The sequence below is a fragment of the Oncorhynchus keta genome, unplaced genomic scaffold (assembly GCF_023373465.1).
Source record: "Oncorhynchus keta strain PuntledgeMale-10-30-2019 unplaced genomic scaffold, Oket_V2 Un_contig_880_pilon_pilon, whole genome shotgun sequence".
Classification (NCBI taxonomy): domain Eukaryota; kingdom Metazoa; phylum Chordata; class Actinopteri; order Salmoniformes; family Salmonidae; genus Oncorhynchus; species Oncorhynchus keta.
In genome coordinates, this window is record NW_026290246.1 from 72,501 (window position 1) to 91,992 (window position 19,492).

General features: G+C 45.6%; 1 protein-coding gene across 1 annotated transcript in view; it reads left to right on the forward strand.

Moving 5' to 3' along the window:
• The window catches only part of LOC118383141 (uncharacterized), a 38,094-nt gene that overhangs the window by 1,754 nt on the left and 16,848 nt on the right, over positions 1–19,492 (forward strand). The window contains exon 2 of the mRNA XM_052512607.1: positions 16,947–17,207. Within this exon, the coding sequence (XP_052368567.1) occupies positions 16,947–17,207 (261 nt within the window). The remainder of the gene's footprint in view (positions 1–16,946; positions 17,208–19,492) is intronic.

Sequence of the window (19,492 nt, forward strand, 5' to 3'; positions counted from 1 at the left end):
GGGGGCTTTTCACCGAATAACAATGGGGGGCTTTTCACGAATAACAATGGGGGCTTTTCACCGAATAACAATGGGGGCTTTTCACCGAATAACAATGGGGGGCTTTTCACCGAATAACAATGGGGGGCTTTTCACCGAATAACAATGGGGCTTTTCACCGTGTCAACAATGGAATAACAATGGGGGCTTTTCACCGAATAACAATGGGGGCTTTTCACCGAATAACAATGGGGAGCTTTTCACCGAATAACAATGGGGGCTTTTCACCGAATAACAATGGGGGCTTTTCACGAATAACAATGGGGGGCTTTTCACCGAATAACAATGGGGGCTTTTCACCGAATAACAATGGGGGCTTTTCACCGAATAACAATGGGGGCTTTTCACCGAATAACAATGGGGGGCTTTTCACCGAATAACAATGGGGGCTTTTCACCGAATAACAATGGGGGGGCTTTTCACCGAATAACAATGGGGGAGCTTTTCACCGAATAACAATGGGGGCTTTTCACCGAATAACAATGGGGGGCTTTTCACCGAATAACAATGGGGGCTTTTCACCGAATAACAATGGGGGCTTTTCACCGAATAACAATGGGGGGCTTTTCACCGAATAACAATTATAAGATCCGAATAACAATGGGGGCTTTTCACCGAATAACAATGGGGGCGAATAACAATGGGGGGAGCTTTTCACCGAATAACAATGGGGGAATAACAATGGGGGGCTTTTCAAACGAATAACAATGGGGGTGCTTTTCACCGAATAACAATGGGGGCTTTTCACGAATAACAATGGGGGGGCTTTTCACCGAATAACAATGGTGGGTGCTTTTCACCGAATAACAATGGGGGCTTTTCACCAAATAACAATGGGGGGCTTTTCACCGAATAACAATGGGGAGGGCTTTTCACCGAATAACAATGGGGGCTTTTCACCGAATAACAATGGGGGCTTTTCACCGAATAACAATGGGGGTCTTTTCACCGAATAACAATGGGGGGGGGCTTTTCACCGAATAACAATGGGGGGGGCTTTTCACCGAATAACAATGGGGGGGGCTTTTCAGTTAAAGACCCCACCGTGTCAAACAGTTAAAGATCCCACCTTGTCAAACAGTTAAAGACCCCACCGTGTCAAACAGTTAAAGATCCCACCGTGTCAAACAGTTAAAGATCCCACCGTGTCAAACAGTTAAAGATCCCACCGTGTCAAACAGTTAAAGATCCCACCGTGTCAAACAGTTAAAGACCCCACCGTGTCAAACAGTTAAAGATCCCACCGTGTCAAACAGCCGACCAGTTAAAGATCCCACCGTGTCAAACAGTTAAAGATCCCACCGTGTCAAACAGCCGACCAGTTAAAGACCCCACCGTGTCAAACAGTTAAAGATCCCACCGTGTCAAACAGCCGACCAGTTAAAGATCCCACCGTGTCAAACAGCCGACCAGTTAAAGACCCCACCGTGTCAAACAGCCGACCAGTTAAAGATCCCACCGTGTCAAACAGTTAAAGATCCCACCGTGTCAAACAGTTAAAGATCCCACCGTGTCAAACAGTTAAAGATCCCACCGTGTCAAACAGTTAAAGATCCCACCGTGTCAAACAGTTAAAGATCCCACCGTGTCAAACAGTTAAAGATCCCACCGTGTCAAACAGTTAAAGATCCCACCGTGTCAAACAGTTAAAGATCCCACTGTGTCAAACAGTTAAAGATCCCACCGTGTCAAACAGTTAAAGATCCCACTGTGTCAAACAGTTAAAGATCCCACCGTGTCAAACAGTTAAAGACCCCACCGTGTCAAACAGTTAAAGATCCCACTGTGTCAAACAGTTAAAGATCCCACCGTGTCAAACAGTTAAAGATCCCACTGTGTCAAACAGTTAAAGATCCCACTGTGTCAAACAGTTAAAGATCCCACCGTGTCAAACAGTTAAAGATCCCACCGTGTCAAACAGTTAAAGATCTCACCGTGTCAAACAGCCGACCAGTTAAAGATCCCACCGTGTCAAACAGTTAAAGATCCCACCGTGTCAAACAGTTAAAGATCCCACCGTGTCAAACAGCCGACCAGTTAAAGATCCCACCGTGTCAAACAGTTAAAGATCCCACCGTGTCAAACAGTTAAAGATCCCACCGTGTCAAACAGTTAAAGATCCCACCGTGTCAAACAGTTAAAGATCCCACCGTGTCGACCAGTTAAAGATCCCACCGTGTCAAACAGCCGACCAGTTAAAGATCCCACCGTGTCAAACAGTTAAAGATCCCACCGTGTCAAACAGCCGACCAGTTAAAGATCCCACCGTGTCAAACAGTTAAAGATCCCACCGTGTCAAACAGTTAAAGATCCCACCGTGTCAAACAGTTAAAGATCCCACTGTGTCAAACAGTTAAAGATCCCACCGTGTCAAACAGTTAAAGATCCCACTGTGTCAAACAGTTAAAGATCCCACTGTGTCAAACAGTTAAAGATACCACTGTGTCAAACAGTTAAAGATCCCACTGTGTCAAACAGTTAAAGATCCCACCGTGTCAAACAGTTAAAGATCCCACCGTGTCAAACAGTTAAAGATCCCACCGTGTCAAACAGTTAAAGATCCCACCGTGTCAAACAGCCGACCAGTTAAAGATCCCACTGTGTCAAACAGTTAAAGATCCCACAAACAGTTAAAGATCCCACCGTCAAACAGTTAAAGATCCCACCGTGTCAAACAGTTAAAGATCCCACCGTGTCAAACAGTTAAAGATCCCACCGTGTCAAACAGTTAAAGATCCCACCGTGTCAAACAGTTAAAGATCCCACCGTGTCAAACAGTTAAAGATCCCACCGTGTCAAACAGTTAAAGATCCCACCGTGTCAAACAGTTAAAGATCCCACCGTGTCAAACAGTTAAAGATCCCACCGTGTCAAACAGTTAAAGATCCCACCGTGTCAAACAGTTAAAGATCCCACCGTGTCAAACAGCCGACCAGTTAAAGATCCCACCGTGTCAAACAGCCGACCAGTTAAAGATCCCACTGTGTCAAACAGTTAAAGATCCCACCGTGTCAAACAGTTAAAGATCCCACCGTGTCAAACAGTTAAAGATCCCACCGTGTCAAACAGTTAAAGATCCCACCGTGTCAAACAGTTAAAGATCCCACTGTGTCAAACAGTTAAAGATCCCACCGTGTCAAACAGTTAAAGATCCCACTGTGTCAAACAGTTAAAGATCCCACCGTGTCAAACAGTTAAAGATCCCACCGTGTCAAACAGTTAAAGATCCCACTGTGTCAAACAGTTAAAGATCCCACCGTGTCAAACAGTTAAAGATCCCACCGTGTCAAACAGCCGACCAGTTAAAGATCCCACCGTGTCAAACAGTTAAAGATCCCACCGTGTCAAACAGTTAAAGATCCCACCGTGTCAAACAGTTAAAGATCCCACCGTGTCAAACAGTTAAAGATCCCACCGTGTCAAACAGCCGACCAGTTAAAGATCCCACCGTGTCAAACATCCGACCAGTTAAAGATCCCACCGTGTCAAACAGTTAAAGATCCCACCGTGTCAAACAGTTAAAGATCCCACCGTGTCAAACAGTTAAAGATCCCACCGTGTCAAACAGCCGACCAGTTAAAGATCCCACCGTGTCAAACAGTTAAAGATCCCACCGTGTCAAACAGTTAAAGATCCCACCGTGTCAAACAGTTAAAGATCCCACCGTGTCAAACAGTTAAAGATCCCACCGTGTCAAACAGCCGACCAGTTAAAGATCCCACCGTGTCAAACAGTTAAAGATCCCACCGTGTCAAACAGTTAAAGATCCCACCGTGTCAAACAGCCGACCAGTTAAAGATCCCACCGTGTCAAACAGTTAAAGATCCCACCGTGTCAAACAGCCGACCAGTTAAAGATCCCACCGTGTCAAACAGCCGACCAGTTAAAGATCCCACCGTGTCAAACAGCTAACCAGTTAAAGATCCCACCGTGTCAAACAGTTAAAGATCCCACCGTGTCAAACAACAGTTAAAGATCCCACTGTGTCAAACAGTTAAAGATCCCACCGTGTCAAACAGCCGACCAGTTAAAGATCCCACCGTGTCAAACAGCCGACCAGTTAAAGATCCCACCGTGTCAAACAGTTAAAGATCCCACCGTGTCAAACAGTTAAAGATCCCACCGTGTCAAACAGTTAAAGATCCCACCGTGTCAAACAGTTAAAGATCCCACCGTGTCAAACAGTTAAAGATCCCACCGTGTCAAACAGCCGACCAGTTAAAGATCCCACCGTGTCAAACAGCCGACCAGTTAAAGATCCCACCGTGTCAAACAGCCGACCAGTTAAAGATCCCACCGTGTCAAACAGTTAAAGATCCCACCGTGTCAAACAGTTAAAGATCCCACCGTGTCAAACAGTTAAAGATCCCACCGTGTCAAACAGCCGACCAGTTAAAGATCCCACCGTGTCAAACAGCCGACCAGTTAAAGATCCCACCGTGTCAAACAGCCGACCAGTTAAAGATCCCACCGTGTCAAACAGTTAAAGATCCCACCGTGTCAAACAGTTAAAGATCCCACCGTGTCAAACAGTTAAAGATCCCACCGTGTCAAACAGTTAAAGATCCCACCTTGTCAAACAGTTAAAGATCCCACCGTGTCAAACAGTTAAAGATCCCACCGTGTCAAACAGTTAAAGATCCCACCGTGTCAAACAGTTAAAGATCCCACCGTGTCAAACAGTTAAAGATCCCACCGTGTCAAACAGTTAAAGATCCCACCGTGTCAAACAGTTAAAGATCCCACCGTGTCAAACAGTTAAAGATCCCACCGTGTCAAACAGTTAAAGATCCCACCGTGTCAAACAGCCGACCAGTTAAAGATCCCACCGTGTCAAACAGTTAAAGATCCCACCGTGTCAAACAGTTAAAGATCCCACCGTGTCAAACAGTTAAAGATCCCACCGTGTCAAACAGTTAAAGATCCCACCGTGTCAAACAGTTAAAGATCCCACCGTGTCAAACAGTTAAAGATCCCACCGTGTCAAACAGTTAAAGATCCCACCTTGTCAAACAGTTAAAGATCCCACCGTGTCAAACAGTTAAAGATCCCACCGTGTCAAACAGTTAAAGATCCCACCGTGTCAAACAGTTAAAGATCCCACCGTGTCAAACAGTTAAAGATCCCACCGTGTCAAACAGTTAAAGATCCCACCGTGTCAAACAGTTAAAGATCCCACCGTGTCAAACAGTTAAAGATCCCACCGTGTCAAACAGTTAAAGATCCCACCGTGTCAAACAGTTAAAGATCCCACTGTGTCAAACAGTTAAAGATCCCACCGTGTCAAACAGTTAAAGATCCCACCGTGTCAAACAGTTAAAGATCCCACCTTGTCAAACAGTTAAAGATCCCACCGTGTCAAACAGTTAAAGATCCCACCGTGTCAAACAGTTAAAGATCCCACCGTGTCAAACAGTTAAAGATCCCACTGTGTCAAACAGTTAAAGATCCCACCGTGTCAAACAGTTAAAGATCCCACCGTGTCAAACAGTTAAAGATCCCACCGTGTCAAACAGTTAAAGATCCCACCTTGTCAAACAGTTAAAGATCCCACCGTGTCAAACAGTTAAAGATCCCACCGTGTCAAACAGTTAAAGATCCCACTGTGTCAGTTAAAGATCCCACCGTGTCAAACAGTTAAAGATCCCACCGTGTCAAACAGTTAAAGATCCCACCGTGTCAAACAGTTAAAGATCCCACCGTGTCAAACAGTTAAAGATCCCACCGTGTCAAACAGTTAAAGATCCCACCGTGTCAAACAGTTAAAGATCCCACTGTGTCAAACAGTTAAAGATCCCACCGTGTCAAACAGTTAAAGATCCCACCGTGTCAAACAGTTAAAGATCCCACCGTGTCAAACAGTTAAAGATCCCACCGTGTCAAACAGTTAAAGATCCCACCGTGTCAAACAGTTAAAGATCCCACCGTGTCAAACAGTTAAAGATCCCAAAGTGTCAAACAGTTAAAGACCCCACTGTGTCAAACAGTTAAAGATCCCACCGTGTCAAACAGTTAAAGATCCCACCGTGTCAAACAGTTAAAGATCCCACCGTGTCAAACAGTTAAAGATCCCACCGTGTCAAACAGTTAAAGATCCCACCGTGTCAAACAGTTAAAGATCCCACCGTGTCAAACAGTTAAAGATCCCACCGTGTCAAACAGTTAAAGATCCCACTGTGTCAAACAGTTAAAGATCCCACCGTGTCAAACAGTTAAAGATCCCACCGTGTCAAACAGTTAAAGATCCCACCGTGTCAAACAGTTAAAGATCCCACCGTGTCAAACAGTTAAAGATCCCACCGTGTCAAACCAGTTAAAGATCCCACCGTGTCAAACAGTTAAAGATCCCACCGTGTCAAACAGCCAACCAGTTAAAGATCCCACCGTGTCAAACAGCCGACCAGTTAAAGATCCCACCGTGTCAACCAGTTAAAGATCCCACCGTGTCAAACAGTTAAAGATCCCACCGTGTCAACAGTTAAAGATCCCACCGTGTCAAACAGTTAAAGATCCCACCGTGTCAAACAGCCGACCAGTTAAAGATCCCACCGTGTCAAACAGCCGACCAGTTAAAGATCCCACCGTGTCAAACAGTTAAAGATCCCACTGTGTCAAACAGTTAAAGATCCCACTGTGTCAGTTAAAAACAGTTAAAGATCCCACCGTGTCAAACAGTTAAAGATCCCACTGTGTCAAACAGTTAAAGATCCCACCGTGTCAAACAGTTAAAGATCCCACTGTGTCAAACAGTTAAAGATCCCACCGTGTCAAACAGTTAAAGATCCCACCGTGTCAAACAGTTAAAGATCCCACTGTGTCAAACAACCAGTTAAAGATCCCACTGTGTCAAACAGCCGACCAGTTAAAGATCCCACCGTGTCAAACAGTTAAAGATCCCACTGTGTCAAACAGACCAGTTAAAGATCCCACTGTGTCAAACAGCCGACCAGTTAAAGACCCCACGTGTCAAACAACAGTTAAAGATCCCACCGTGTCAAACAGCCGACCAGTTAAAGATCCCACTGTGTCAAACAGTTAAAGATCCCACCGTGTCAAACAGTTAAAGATCCCACCGTGTCAAACAGTTAAAGATCCCACCGTGTCAAACAGTTAAAGATCCCACCGTGTCAACCAGTTAAAGATCCCACTGTGTCAAACAGTTAAAGACCCCACTGTGTCAAACAGTTAAAGATCCCACTGTGTCAAACAGCCGACCAGTTAAAGATCCCACTGTGTCAAACAGTTAAAGATCCCACTGTGTCAAACAGTTAAAGATCCCACTGTGTCAAACAACCAGTTAAAGATCCCACCGTGTCAAACAGTTAAAGATCCCACTGTGTCAAACAGTTAAAGATCCCACTGTGTCAAACAGTTAAAGACCCCACTGTGTCAAACAGTTAAAGATCCCACTGTGTCAAACAGCCGACCAGTTAAAGATCCCACCGTGTCAAACAGCCGACCAGTTAAAGATCCCACTGTGTCAAACAGTTAAAGATCCCACTGTGTCAAACAGTTAAAGATCCCACTGTGTCAAAAACAGTTAAAGATCCCACTGTGTCAAACAGTTAAAGATCCCACTGTGTCAAACAGTTAAAGATCCCACCGTGTCAAACAGTTAAAGATCCCACCGTGTCAAACAGTTAAAGATCCCACCGTGTCAAAAACAGTTAAAGATCCCACCGTGTCAAACAGCCGACCAGTTAAAGATCCCACCGTGTCAAACAGTTAAAGATCCCACCGTGTCAAACAGTTAAAGTGTCAAACAGTTAAAGATCCCACCGTGTCAAACAGTTAAAGATCCCACCGTGTCAAACAGTTAAAGATCCCACCGTGTCAAACAGTTAAAGATCCCACCGTGTCAAACAGTTAAAGATCCCACCGTGTCAAACAGTTAAAGATCCCACCGTGTCAAACAGTTAAAGATCCCACCGTGTCAAACAGTTAAAGATCCCACCGTGTCAAACAGTTAAAGATCCCACCGTGTCAAACAGTTAAAGATCCCACCGTGTCAAACAGTTAAAGATCCCACCGTGTCAAACAGTTAAAGATCCCACCGTGTCAAACAGTTAAAGATCCCACTGTGTCAAACAGTTAAAGATCCCACCGTGTCAAACAGTTAAAGATCCCACCGTGTCAAACAGTTAAAGATCCCACCGTGTCAAACAGTTAAAGATCCCACCGTGTCAAACAGTTAAAGATCCCACCGTGTCAAACAGTTAAAGATCCCACCGTGTCAAACAGTTAAAGATCCCACCGTGTCAAACAGTTAAAGATCCCACCGTGTCAAACAGTTAAAGATCCCACCGTGTCAAACAGTTAAAGATCCCACCGTGTCAAACAGTTAAAGATCCCACCGTGTCAAACAGCCGACCAGTTAAAGATCCCACCGTGTCAAACAGTTAAAGATCCCACCGTGTCAAACAGCCGACCAGTTAAAGATCCCACCGTGTCAAAAACCAGTTAAAGATCCCACCGTGTCAAACAACCAGTTAAAGATCCCACCGTGTCAAACAGTTAAAGATCCCACCGTGTCAAACAGTTAAAGATCCCACCGTGTCAAACAGTTAAAGATCCCACCGTGTCAAACCAGTTAAAGATCCCACCGTGTCAAACAGTTAAAGATCCCACTGTGTCAAACAGTTAAAGATCCCACTGTGTCAAACAGTTAAAGATCCCACCGTGTCAAACAGTTAAAGATCCCACTGTGTCAAACAGTTAAAGATCCCACTGTGTCAAACAGTTAAAGATCCCACCGTGTCAAACAGTTAAAGATCCCACTGTGTCAAACAGTTAAAGATCCCACTGTGTCAAAAACAGTTAAAGATCCCACTGTGTCAAACAGCCGACCAGTTAAAGATCCCACCGTGTCAAACAGTTAAAGATCCCACTGTGTCAAAACAGTTAAAGATCCCACTGTGTCAAACAGCCGACCAGTTAAAGATCCCACTGTGTCAAACAGTTAAAGATCCCACCGTGTCAAACAGATCCCCCGTGTCAACCAGTTAAAGATCCCACCGTGTCAAACAGTTAAAGATCCCACCGTGTCAAACAGTTAAAGATCCCACCGTGTCAAACAGTTAAAGATCCCACCGTGTCAAACAGTTAAAGATCCCACCGTGTCAAACAGTTAAAGATCCCACCGTGTCAAACAGTTAAAGATCCCACTGTGTCAAACAGTTAAAGATCCCACTGTGTCAAACAGTTAAAGATCCCACTGTGTCAAACAGTTAAAGATCCCACTGTGTCAAACAGTTAAAGATCCCACCGTGTCAAACAGTTAAAGATCCCACCGTGTCAAACAGTTAAAGATCCCACCGTGTCAAACAACCAGTTAAAGATCCCACTGTGTCAAACAGTTAAAGATCCCACTGTGTCAAACAGTTAAAGATCCCACCGTGTCAAACAGTTAAAGATCCCACCGTGTCAAACAGTTAAAGATCCCACCGTGTCAAACAGTTAAAGATCCCACCGTGTCAAACAGTTAAAGATCCCACCGTGTCCCACAGTTAAAGATCCCACCGTGTCAAACAGTTAAAGATCCCACCGTGTCAAAAACAGTTAAAGATCCCACCGTGTCAAACAAACCAGTTAAAGATCCCACCGTGTCAAACAGCCACCAGTTAAAGATCCCACCGTGTCAAACAGTTAAAGATCCCACCGTGTCAAACAGTTAAAGATCCCACTGTGTCAAACAGTTAAAGATCCCACCGTGTCAAACAACAGTTAAAGATCCCACCGTGTCAAACAGTTAAAGATCCCACGTGTCAAACAGTTAAAGATCCCACCGTGTCAAACAGTTAAAGATCCCACCGTGTCAAACAGTTAAAGATCCCACTGTGTCAAACAGTTAAAGATCCCACTGTGTCAAACAGTTAAAGATCCCACCGTGTCAAACAGTTAAAGATCCCACTGTGTCAAACAGTTAAAGATCCCACTGTGTGTCAAACCAGTTAAAGATCCCACTGTGTCAAACAGCCGACCAGTTAAAGATCCCACCGTGTCAAACAGTTAAAGATCCCACTGTGTCAAACAGTTAAAGATCCCACCGTGACAAACAGTTAAAGATCCCACTGTGTCAAACAGTTAAAGATCCCACCGTGTCAAACAGTTAAAGATCCCACCGTGTCAAACAGTTAAAGATCCCACCGTGTCAAACAGTTAAAGATCCCACCGTGTCAACCAGTTAAAGATCCCACCGTGTCAAACAGTTAAAGATCCCACCGTGTCAAACAGTTAAAGATCCCACCGTGTCAAAAACAGTTAAAGATCCCACTGTGTCAAACAGTTAAAGACCCCACTGTGTCAAACAGTTAAAGATCCCACTGTGTCAAACAGCCGACCAGTTAAAGATCCCACTGTGTCAAACAGTTAAAGATCCCACTGTGTCAAACAGTTAAAGATCCCACTGTGTCAAACAGTTAAAGATCCCACTGTGTCAAACAGTTAAAGATCCCACTGTGTCAAACAGTTAAAGATCCCACTGTGTCAAACAGTTAAAGATCCCACTGTGTCAAAAACCAGTTAAAGATCCCACCGTGTCAAACAACCAGTTAAAGATCCCACTGTGTCAAACAGTTAAAGATCCCACCGTGTCAAACAGTTAAAGATCCCACGTGTCAAACAGTTAAAGATCCCACCGTGTCAAACAGTTAAAGATCCCACTGTGTCAAACAGTTAAAGATCCCACCGTGTCAAACAGTTAAAGATCCCACCGTGTCAAACAGTTAAAGATCCCACCGTGTCAAACAGTTAAAGATCCCACCGTGTCAAACAGCTGACCAGTTAAAGATCCCACCGTGTCAAACAGTTAAAGATCCCACCGTGTCAAACAGTTAAAGATCCCACCGTGTCAAACAGCCGACCAGTTAAAGATCCCACTGTGTCAAACAGTTAAAGATCCCACCGTGACAAACAGTTAAAGATCCCACTGTGTCAAACAGTTAAAGATCCCACCGTGTCAAACAGCTGACCAGTTAAAGATCCCACTGTGTCAAACAGTTAAAGATCCCACCGTGACAAACAGTTAAAGATCCCACTGTGTCAAACAGTTAAAGATCCCACCGTGACAAACAGTTAAAGATCCCACTGTGTCAAACAGTTAAAGATCCCACTGTGTCAAACAGTTAAAGATCCCACCGTGTCAAACAGTTAAAGATCCCACCGTGTCAAACAGTTAAAGATCCCACCGTGTCAAACAGTTAAAGATCCCACCGTGTCAAACAGTTAAAGATCCCACCGTGTCAAACAGTTAAAGATCCCACCGTGTCAAACAGTTAAAGATCCCACCGTGTCAAACAGTTAAAGATCCCACCGTGTCAAACAGTTAAAGATCCCACCGTGTCAAACAGTTAAAGATCCCACCGTGTCAAACAGTTAAAGATCCCACTGTGTCAAACAGTTAAAGATCCCACTGTGTCAAACAGTTAAAGATCCCACTGTGTCAAACAGTTAAAGATCCCACCGTGTCAAACAGTTAAAGATCCCACCGTGTCAAACAGTTAAAGATCCCACCGTGTCAAACAGTTAAAGATCCCACCGTGTCAAACAGTTAAAGATCCCACCGTGTCAAACAGTTAAAGATCCCACTGTGTCAAACAGTTAAAGATCCCACTGTGTCAAACAGTTAAAGATCCCACCGTGTCAAACAGTTAAAGATCCCACCGTGTCAAACAGTTAAAGATCCCACCTGTGTCAAACAGTTAAAGATCCCACTGTGTCAAACAGTTAAAGATCCCACCTGTGTCAAACAGTTAAAGATCCCACCGTGTCAAACAGTTAAAGATCCCACCGTGTCAAACAGCCGACCAGTTAAAGATCCCACTGTGTCAAACAGTTAAAGATCCCACCGTGTCAAACAGTTAAAGATCCCACCGTGTCAAACCAGTTAAAGATCCCACCGTGTCAAACAGTTAAAGATCCCACCGTGTCAAACAACCAGTTAAAGATCCCACTGTGTCAAACAGTTAAAGATCCCCCTGTGTCAAACAGTTAAAGATCCCACCGTGTCAAACAACCAGTTAAAGATCCCACTGTGTCAAACAGTTAAAGATCCCACTGTGTCAAACAGTTAAAGATCCCACTGTGTCAAACAGTTAAAGATCCCACCGTGTCAAACAGTTAAAGATCCCACTGTGTCAAACAGTTAAAGATCCCACTGTGTCAAACAGTTAAAGATCCCACCGTGTCAAACAGTTAAAGATCCCACTGTGTCAAACAGTTAAAGATCCCACCGTGACAAACAGTTAAAGATCCCACTGTGTCAAACAGTTAAAGATCCCACTGTGTCAAACAGTTAAAGATCCCACCGTGTCAAACAGTTAAAGATCCCACTGTGTCAAACAGTTAAAGATCCCACTGTGTCAAACAGTTAAAGATCCCACCGTGTCAAACAGTTAAAGATCCCACCGTGTCAAACAGTTAAAGATCCCACTGTGTCAAACAGTTAAAGATCCCACTGTGTCAAACAGTTAAAGATCCCACCGTGTCAAACAGTTAAAGATCCCACCGTGTCAAACAGTTAAAGATCCCACCATGTCAAACAGTTAAAGATCCCACCGTGTCAAACAGTTAAAGATCCCACTGTGTCAAACAGTTAAAGATCCCACTGTGTCAAACAGTTAAAGATCCCACCGTGTCAAACAGTTAAAGACCCCACTGTGTCAAACAGTTAAAGACCCAACCGTGTCAAACAGCCGACCAGTTAAAGATCCCACTGTGTCAAACAGTTAAAGATCCCACCTTGTCAAACAGTTAAAGATCCCACTGTGTCAAACAGCCGACAGTTAAAGATCCCACCGTGTCAAACAGTTAAAGATCCCACTGTGTCAAACCAGTTAAAGATCCCACTGTGTCAAACAGTTAAAGATCCCACCTGTGTCAAACAGTTAAAGATCCCACCGTGTCAAACAGTTAAAGATCCCACTGTGTCAAAAACAGTTAAAGATCCCACTGTGTCAAAAACAGTTAAAGATCCCACTGTGTCAAACAGCCGACCAGTTAAAGATCCCACCGTGTCAAACAGTTAAAGATCCCACCGTGTCAAACAGTTAAAGATCCCACCGTGTCAAACAGTTAAAGATCCCACTGTGTCAAACAGTTAAAGATCCCACTGTGTCAAACAGCCGACCAGTTAAAGATCCCACTGTGTCAAACAGTTAAAGATCCCACCGTGTCAAACAGTTAAAGATCCCACCGTGTCAAACAGTTAAAGATCCCACCGTGTCAAACAGTTAAAGATCCCACTGTGTCAAACAGTTAAAGATCCCACCGTGTCAAACAGTTAAAGATCCCACTGTGTCAAAAACCAGTTAAAGATCCCACCGTGTCAAACAGTTAAAGATCCCACCGTGTCAAACAGTTAAAGATCCCACCGTGTCAAACAGTTAAAGATCCCACTGTGTCAAACAGTTAAAGATCCCACCGTGTCAAACAGTTAAAGATCCCACCTGTGTCAAACAGTTAAAGATCCCACCGTGTCAAACAGTTAAAGATCCCACCGTGTCAAACAGTTAAAGATCCCACCGTGTCAAACAGTTAAAGATCCCACTGTGTCAAACAGTTAAAGATCCCACTGTGTCAAACAGTTAAAGACCCCACCGTGTCAAACAGTTAAAGATCCCACCGTGTCAAACAGTTAAAGATCCCACTGTGTCAAACAGTTAAAGATCCCACCGTGTCAAACAGTTAAAGATCCCACCGTGTCAAACAGTTAAAGATCCCACCGTGTCAAACAGTTAAAGATCCCACCGTGTCAAACAGCCAACCAGTTAAAGATCCCACCGTGTCAAACAGTTAAAGATCCCACCGTGTCAAACAGTTAAAGATCCCACCGTGTCAAACAGTTAAAGATCCCACCGTGTCAAACAGCCGACCAGTTAAAGATCCCACCGTGTCAAACAGCCGACCAGTTAAAGATCCCACCGTGTCAAACAAACCAGTTAAAGATCCCACCGTGTCAAACAGTTAAAGATCCCACCGTGTCAAACAGTTAAAGACCCCACCGTGTCAAACAGTTAAAGACCCCACCGTGTCAAACAGTTAAAGATCCCACCTGTGTCAAACAGTTAAAGATCCCACCGTGTCAAACAGTTAAAGATCCCACCGTGTCAAACAGTTAAAGATCCCACCGTGTCAAACAGTTAAAGATCCCACCGTGTCAAACAGTTAAAGATCCCACTGTGTCAAACAGTTAAAGATCCCACCGTGTCAAACAGTTAAAGATCCCACCGTGTCAAACAGCCGACCAGTTAAAGATCCCACCGTGTCAAACAGTTAAAGATCCCACCGTGTCAAACAGTTAAAGATCCCACCGTGTCAAACAGTTAAAGATCCCACCGTGTCAAACAGTTAAAGATCCCACCGTGTCAAACAGTTAAAGATCCCACCGTGTCAAACAGTTAAAGATCCCACCGTGTCAAACAGTTAAAGATCCCACCGTGTCAAACAGTTAAAGATCCCACCGTGTCAAACAGTTAAAGATCCCACTGTGTCAAACAGTTAAAGATCCCACCGTGTCAAACAGTTAAAGATCCCACCGTGTCAAACAGTTAAAGATCCCACCGTGTCAAACAGTTAAAGATCCCACCGTGTCAAACAGTTAAAGATCCCACCGTGTCAAACAGTTAAAGATCCCACCGTGTCAAACAGTTAAAGATCCCACCGTGTCAAACAGTTAAAGATCCCACCGTGTCAAACAGTTAAAGATCCCACCGTGTCAAACAGTTAAAGATCCCACCGTGTCAAACAGCCAACCAGTTAAAGATCCCACCGTGTCAAACAGTTAAAGATCCCACCGTGTCAAACAGTTAAAGATCCCACCGTGTCAAACAGTTAAAGACCCCACCGTGTCAAACAGTTAAAGATCCCACCGTGTCAAACAGTTAAAGATCCCACCGTGTCAAACAGTTAAAGATCCCACCGTGTCAAACAGTTAAAGATCCCACCGTGTCAAACAGTTAAAGATCCCACCGTGTCAAACAGTTAAAGATCCCACCGTGTCAAACAGTTAAAGATCCCACCGTGTCAAACAGTTAAAGATCCCACCGTGTCAAACAGTTAAAGATCCCACCGTGTCAAACAGTTAAAGATCCCACCGTGTCAAACAGTTAAAGATCCCACCGTGTCAAACAGTTAAAGATCCCACCGTGTCAAACAGTTAAAGATCCCACCGTGTCAAACAGTTAAAGATCCCACCGTGTCAAACAGTTAAAGATCCCACCGTGTCAAACAGTTAAAGATCCCACCGTGTCAAACAGTTAAAGATCCCACCGTGACAAACAGTGAAAGACCCCACCGTGTCAAACAGTTAAAGATCCCACTGTGTCAAACAGTTAAAGATCCCACTTCCTGTTTCCATCACATCTGTCGTGGTTATGACATTACTTCATAAAAACTGTGAATGGAAATGTTTTTATTGACTGAAAATTTTGGATTTTACTCTTCACCTTTCCTTTCCCCCTCCTCTCCTCCCCCTCTCTTCTTCTCCTCTATTTTCCCCTCTCATCTCCTGGCTCCTTGCCTCTCCTCCCCCTCTCTTCTTCTCCTCTATTTTCCCCTCTCATCTCCTGGCTCCTTGCATCTCCTCCCCCTCTCTTCTTCTCCTCTATTTTCCCTCCTCCTCCTCTTCTCTCCTCTCTCCTTGCCTCCCCTTCCCCTCATTTCCTCCTCTCCTCTTCTCTCCTTGCCTCCCCTCCTCCTCTTTTCTCCTCTCTCCTTCTCTCCTCTCTCCTTGCCTCCCCTCCTTCTCCTCTTCTCTCCTCTCTCCTTGCCTCCCCTTCCCCTCATTTCCTCCTCTCCTCTTCTCTCCTCTCTCCTTGCCTCCCCTTCCCCTCATTTCCTCCTCTCCTCTTCTCTCCTCTCTCCTTGCCTCCCCTCCTCCTCCCCTCCTTCTCCTCTTCTCTCCTCTCTCCTTGCCTCCCCTTCCCCTCATTTCCTCCTCTTCTCTCCTTGCCTCCCCTCCTCCTCCCCTCCTTCTCCTCTTCTCTCCTCTCTCCTTGCCTCCCCTCCTTCTCCTCTTCTCTCCTCTCTCCTTGCCTCCCCTTCCCCTCATTTCCTCCTCTTCTCTCCTTGCCTCCCCTCCTTCTCCTCTCCTCTTCTCTCCTTGCCTCCCCTCCTCCTCCTCTTCTCTCCTCTCTCCTTGCCTCCTCTCTCCTCCTCCTCTTCTCTCCTCTCTCCTCTCTCCTCTCTCCCCTCCTCCTCTTTTCTCCTCTCTCCTTGTCTCCCCTCCTTCTCCTCTTCGCTCCTCTCTCCTTGCCTCCCCTCCTTCTCCTCTTCTCTCCTCTCTCCTTGCCTCCCCTCCTTCTCCTCTTCTCTCCTCTCTCCTTGCCTCCCCTCCTCCTCTTCTCTCCTCTCTCCTTGCCTCCCCTCCTCCTCTTCTCTCCTCTCTCCTTGCCTCCCCTCCTCCTCTTCTCTCTCCTTGCCTCCCCTCCTTCTCCTCTTCTCTCCTCTCTCCTTGCCTCCCCCTTCTCCTCTTCTCTCCTCTCTCCTTGCCTCCCCTTCCCCTCCTTTCCTCTTCTCTTCTCTTCTCTCCTCGTCTCCCCTCCTCCTTTCCTCCTCTCTTCTCTCCTCTCTCCTTGCCTCCCCTTCTCTTCTCTCCTCGTCTCCCCTCCTCCTTTCCTCCTCTCTTCTCTCCTCTCTCCTTGCCTCCCCTCCTCCTCTTCTCTCCTCTCTCCTTGCCTCCCCTCCTCCTCTTCTCTCCTCTCTCCTTGCCTCCCCTCCTTCTCCTCTTCTCTCCTCTCTCCTTGCCTCCCCTCCTTCTCCTCTTCTCTCCTCTCTCCTTGCCTCCCCCTTCCCCTCCTTTCCTCTTCTCTTCACTCCTCGTCTCCCCTCCTCCTTTCCTCCTCTCTTCTTTCCTCTCTCCTTGCCTTCCCTTCTCCTCCTTTCACCTCTCCTCCCCTCCATCTCTCCAGGGAGGAGGGTGTCGCTATCAGTGTTGTCTGAAGGAGGGAACGCGACTTTGTACGGCTTACTGACAGAGGAGCAGAAGGAGGGGGAGGTAGAGGGGGAGGAAGAGGGGGAGGAACAAGGACAAGGATTCATCTACTGCTGTTTTCAAACCCCGCCCCTTTCCATACCAACCAATCACAGCCAGTGTCTCCTTCATCTCCACACCCAAGGAACCAATGAGACAGCTGTAAAGTCTGACCTGCCCTGGACACAGCCACCTGGAAGTGAGTAGAGTTGGATCCCATGTGGCTCAGTTGGTAGGTGGAGCATAATGATACACTTGGATTAGCGATCACAGAAGAGAGTTATTTTGTTTCTGGCCATTTTGAGCCTGTCATCAAACCCACAAAATGCTGATGCTCCAGATACTCAACTAGTCTAAAAAATGACAGTTTTATTGTTTCTTTAAATCAAAACATTAGTTTTCAGCTGTGCTAACAGAAGTGCAAAAGGGGTTTTCTAATGATCAATTAGCCTTTTTATGAATGATAAACTTGGATTAGCTAACACAATGTGCCATTGGAACACAGGCGTGATGGTTGCTGATAATGGGCCTCTGTACGCCTATGTAGATATTCCATAACCTATGTAGATATTCTATAACCTATGTAGATATTCTATAACCTATGTAGATATTCTATAACCTATGTAGATATTCTATAACCTATGTAGATATTCTATAACCTATGTAGATATTCCATAACCTATGTAGATATTCCATAACCTATGTAGATATTCCATAACCTATGTAGATATTCTATAACCTATGTAGATATTCTATAACCTATGTAATCAAATCAAATCAAATCAAATTTATTTATATAGCCCTTCGTACATCAGCTGATATCTCAAAGTGCTGTACAGAAACCCAGCCTAAAACCCCAAACAGCAAACAATGCAGGTGTAAAAGCACGGTGGCTAGGAAAAACTCCCTAGAAAGGCCAAAACCTAGGAAGAAACCTAGAGAGGAACCGGGCTATGTGGGGTGGCCAGTCCTCTTCTGGCTGTGCCGGGTAGAGATTATAACAGAACATGACCAAGATGTTCAAATGTTCATAAATGACCAGCATGGTCGAATAATAATAAGGCAGAACAGTTGAAACTGGAGCAGCAACACAGTCAGGTGGACTGGGGACAGCAAGGAGCCATCATGTCAGGTAGTCCTGGGGCACGGTCCTAGGGCTCAGGTCCTCCGAGAGAGAGAAAGAAAGAGAGAATTAGAGAGAGCATATGTGGGGTGGCCAGTCCTCTTCTGGCTGTGCCGGGTGGAGATTATAACAGAACGTGGCCAAGATGTTCAAATGTTCATAAATGACCAGCATGGTTGAATAATAGTAAGGCAGAACAGTTGAAACTGGAGCAGCAGCATGGCCAGGTGGACTGGGGACAGCAAGGAGTCCTCATGTCAGGTAGTCCTGGGACATGGTCCTAGGGCCCAGGCCAGTTGAAACTGGAGCAGCAGCATGGCCAGGTGGACTGGGGACAGCAAGGAGTCATCATGTCAGGTAGTCCTGGGGCATGGTCCTAGGGCTCAGGTCCTCCGAGAGAGAGAAAGAAAGAGAGAAGGAGAGAATTAGAGAACGCACACTTAGATTCACACAGGACACCGAATATGACAGGAGAAGTACTCCAGATATTACAAACTGACCCTAGCCCCCGACACATAAACTACTGCAGCATAAATACTGGAGGCTGAGACAGGAGGGGTCAGGAGACACTGTGGCCCCATCCGAGGACACCCCAGACAGGGCCAAACAGGAAGGATATAACCCCACCCACTTTGCCAAAGCACAGCCCCAACACCACTAGAGGGATATCTTCAACCACCAACTTACCATCCTGAGACAAGGCCGAGTATAGCCCACAAAGATCTCCGCCACGGTACAACCCAAGGGGAGGCGCCAACCCAGACAGGATGACCACAACAGTGAATCAACCCACCCAGGTGACGCACCCCCCAGGGACGGCACGAGAGAGCCCCAGCAAGCCAGTGACTCAGCCCCGTAACAGGGTTAGAGGCAGAGAATCCCAGTGGAAAGAGGGGAACCGGCCAGGCAGAGACAGCAAGGGCGGTTCGTTGCTCCAGAGCCTTTCCGTTCACCTTCCCACTCCTGGGCCAGACTACACTCAATCATATGACCCACTGAAGAGATGAGTCTTCAGTAAAGACTTAAAGGTTGAGACCGAGTTTGCGTCTCTGACATGGGTAGGCAGACCGTTCCATAAAAATGGAGCTCTATAGGAGAAAGCCCTGCCTCCAGCTGTTTGCTTAGAAATTCTAGGGACAATTAGGAGGCCTGCGTCTTGTGACCGTAGCGTACGTGTAGGTATGTACGGCAGGACCAAATCAGAGAGGTAGGTAGGAGCAAGCCCATGTAATGCTTTGTAGGTTAGCAGTAAAACCTTGAAATCAGCCCTTGCTTTGACAGGAAGCCAGTGTAGAGAGGCTAGCACTGGAGTAATATGATGAAATTTTTTGGTTCTAGTCAGGATTCTAGCAGCCGTATTT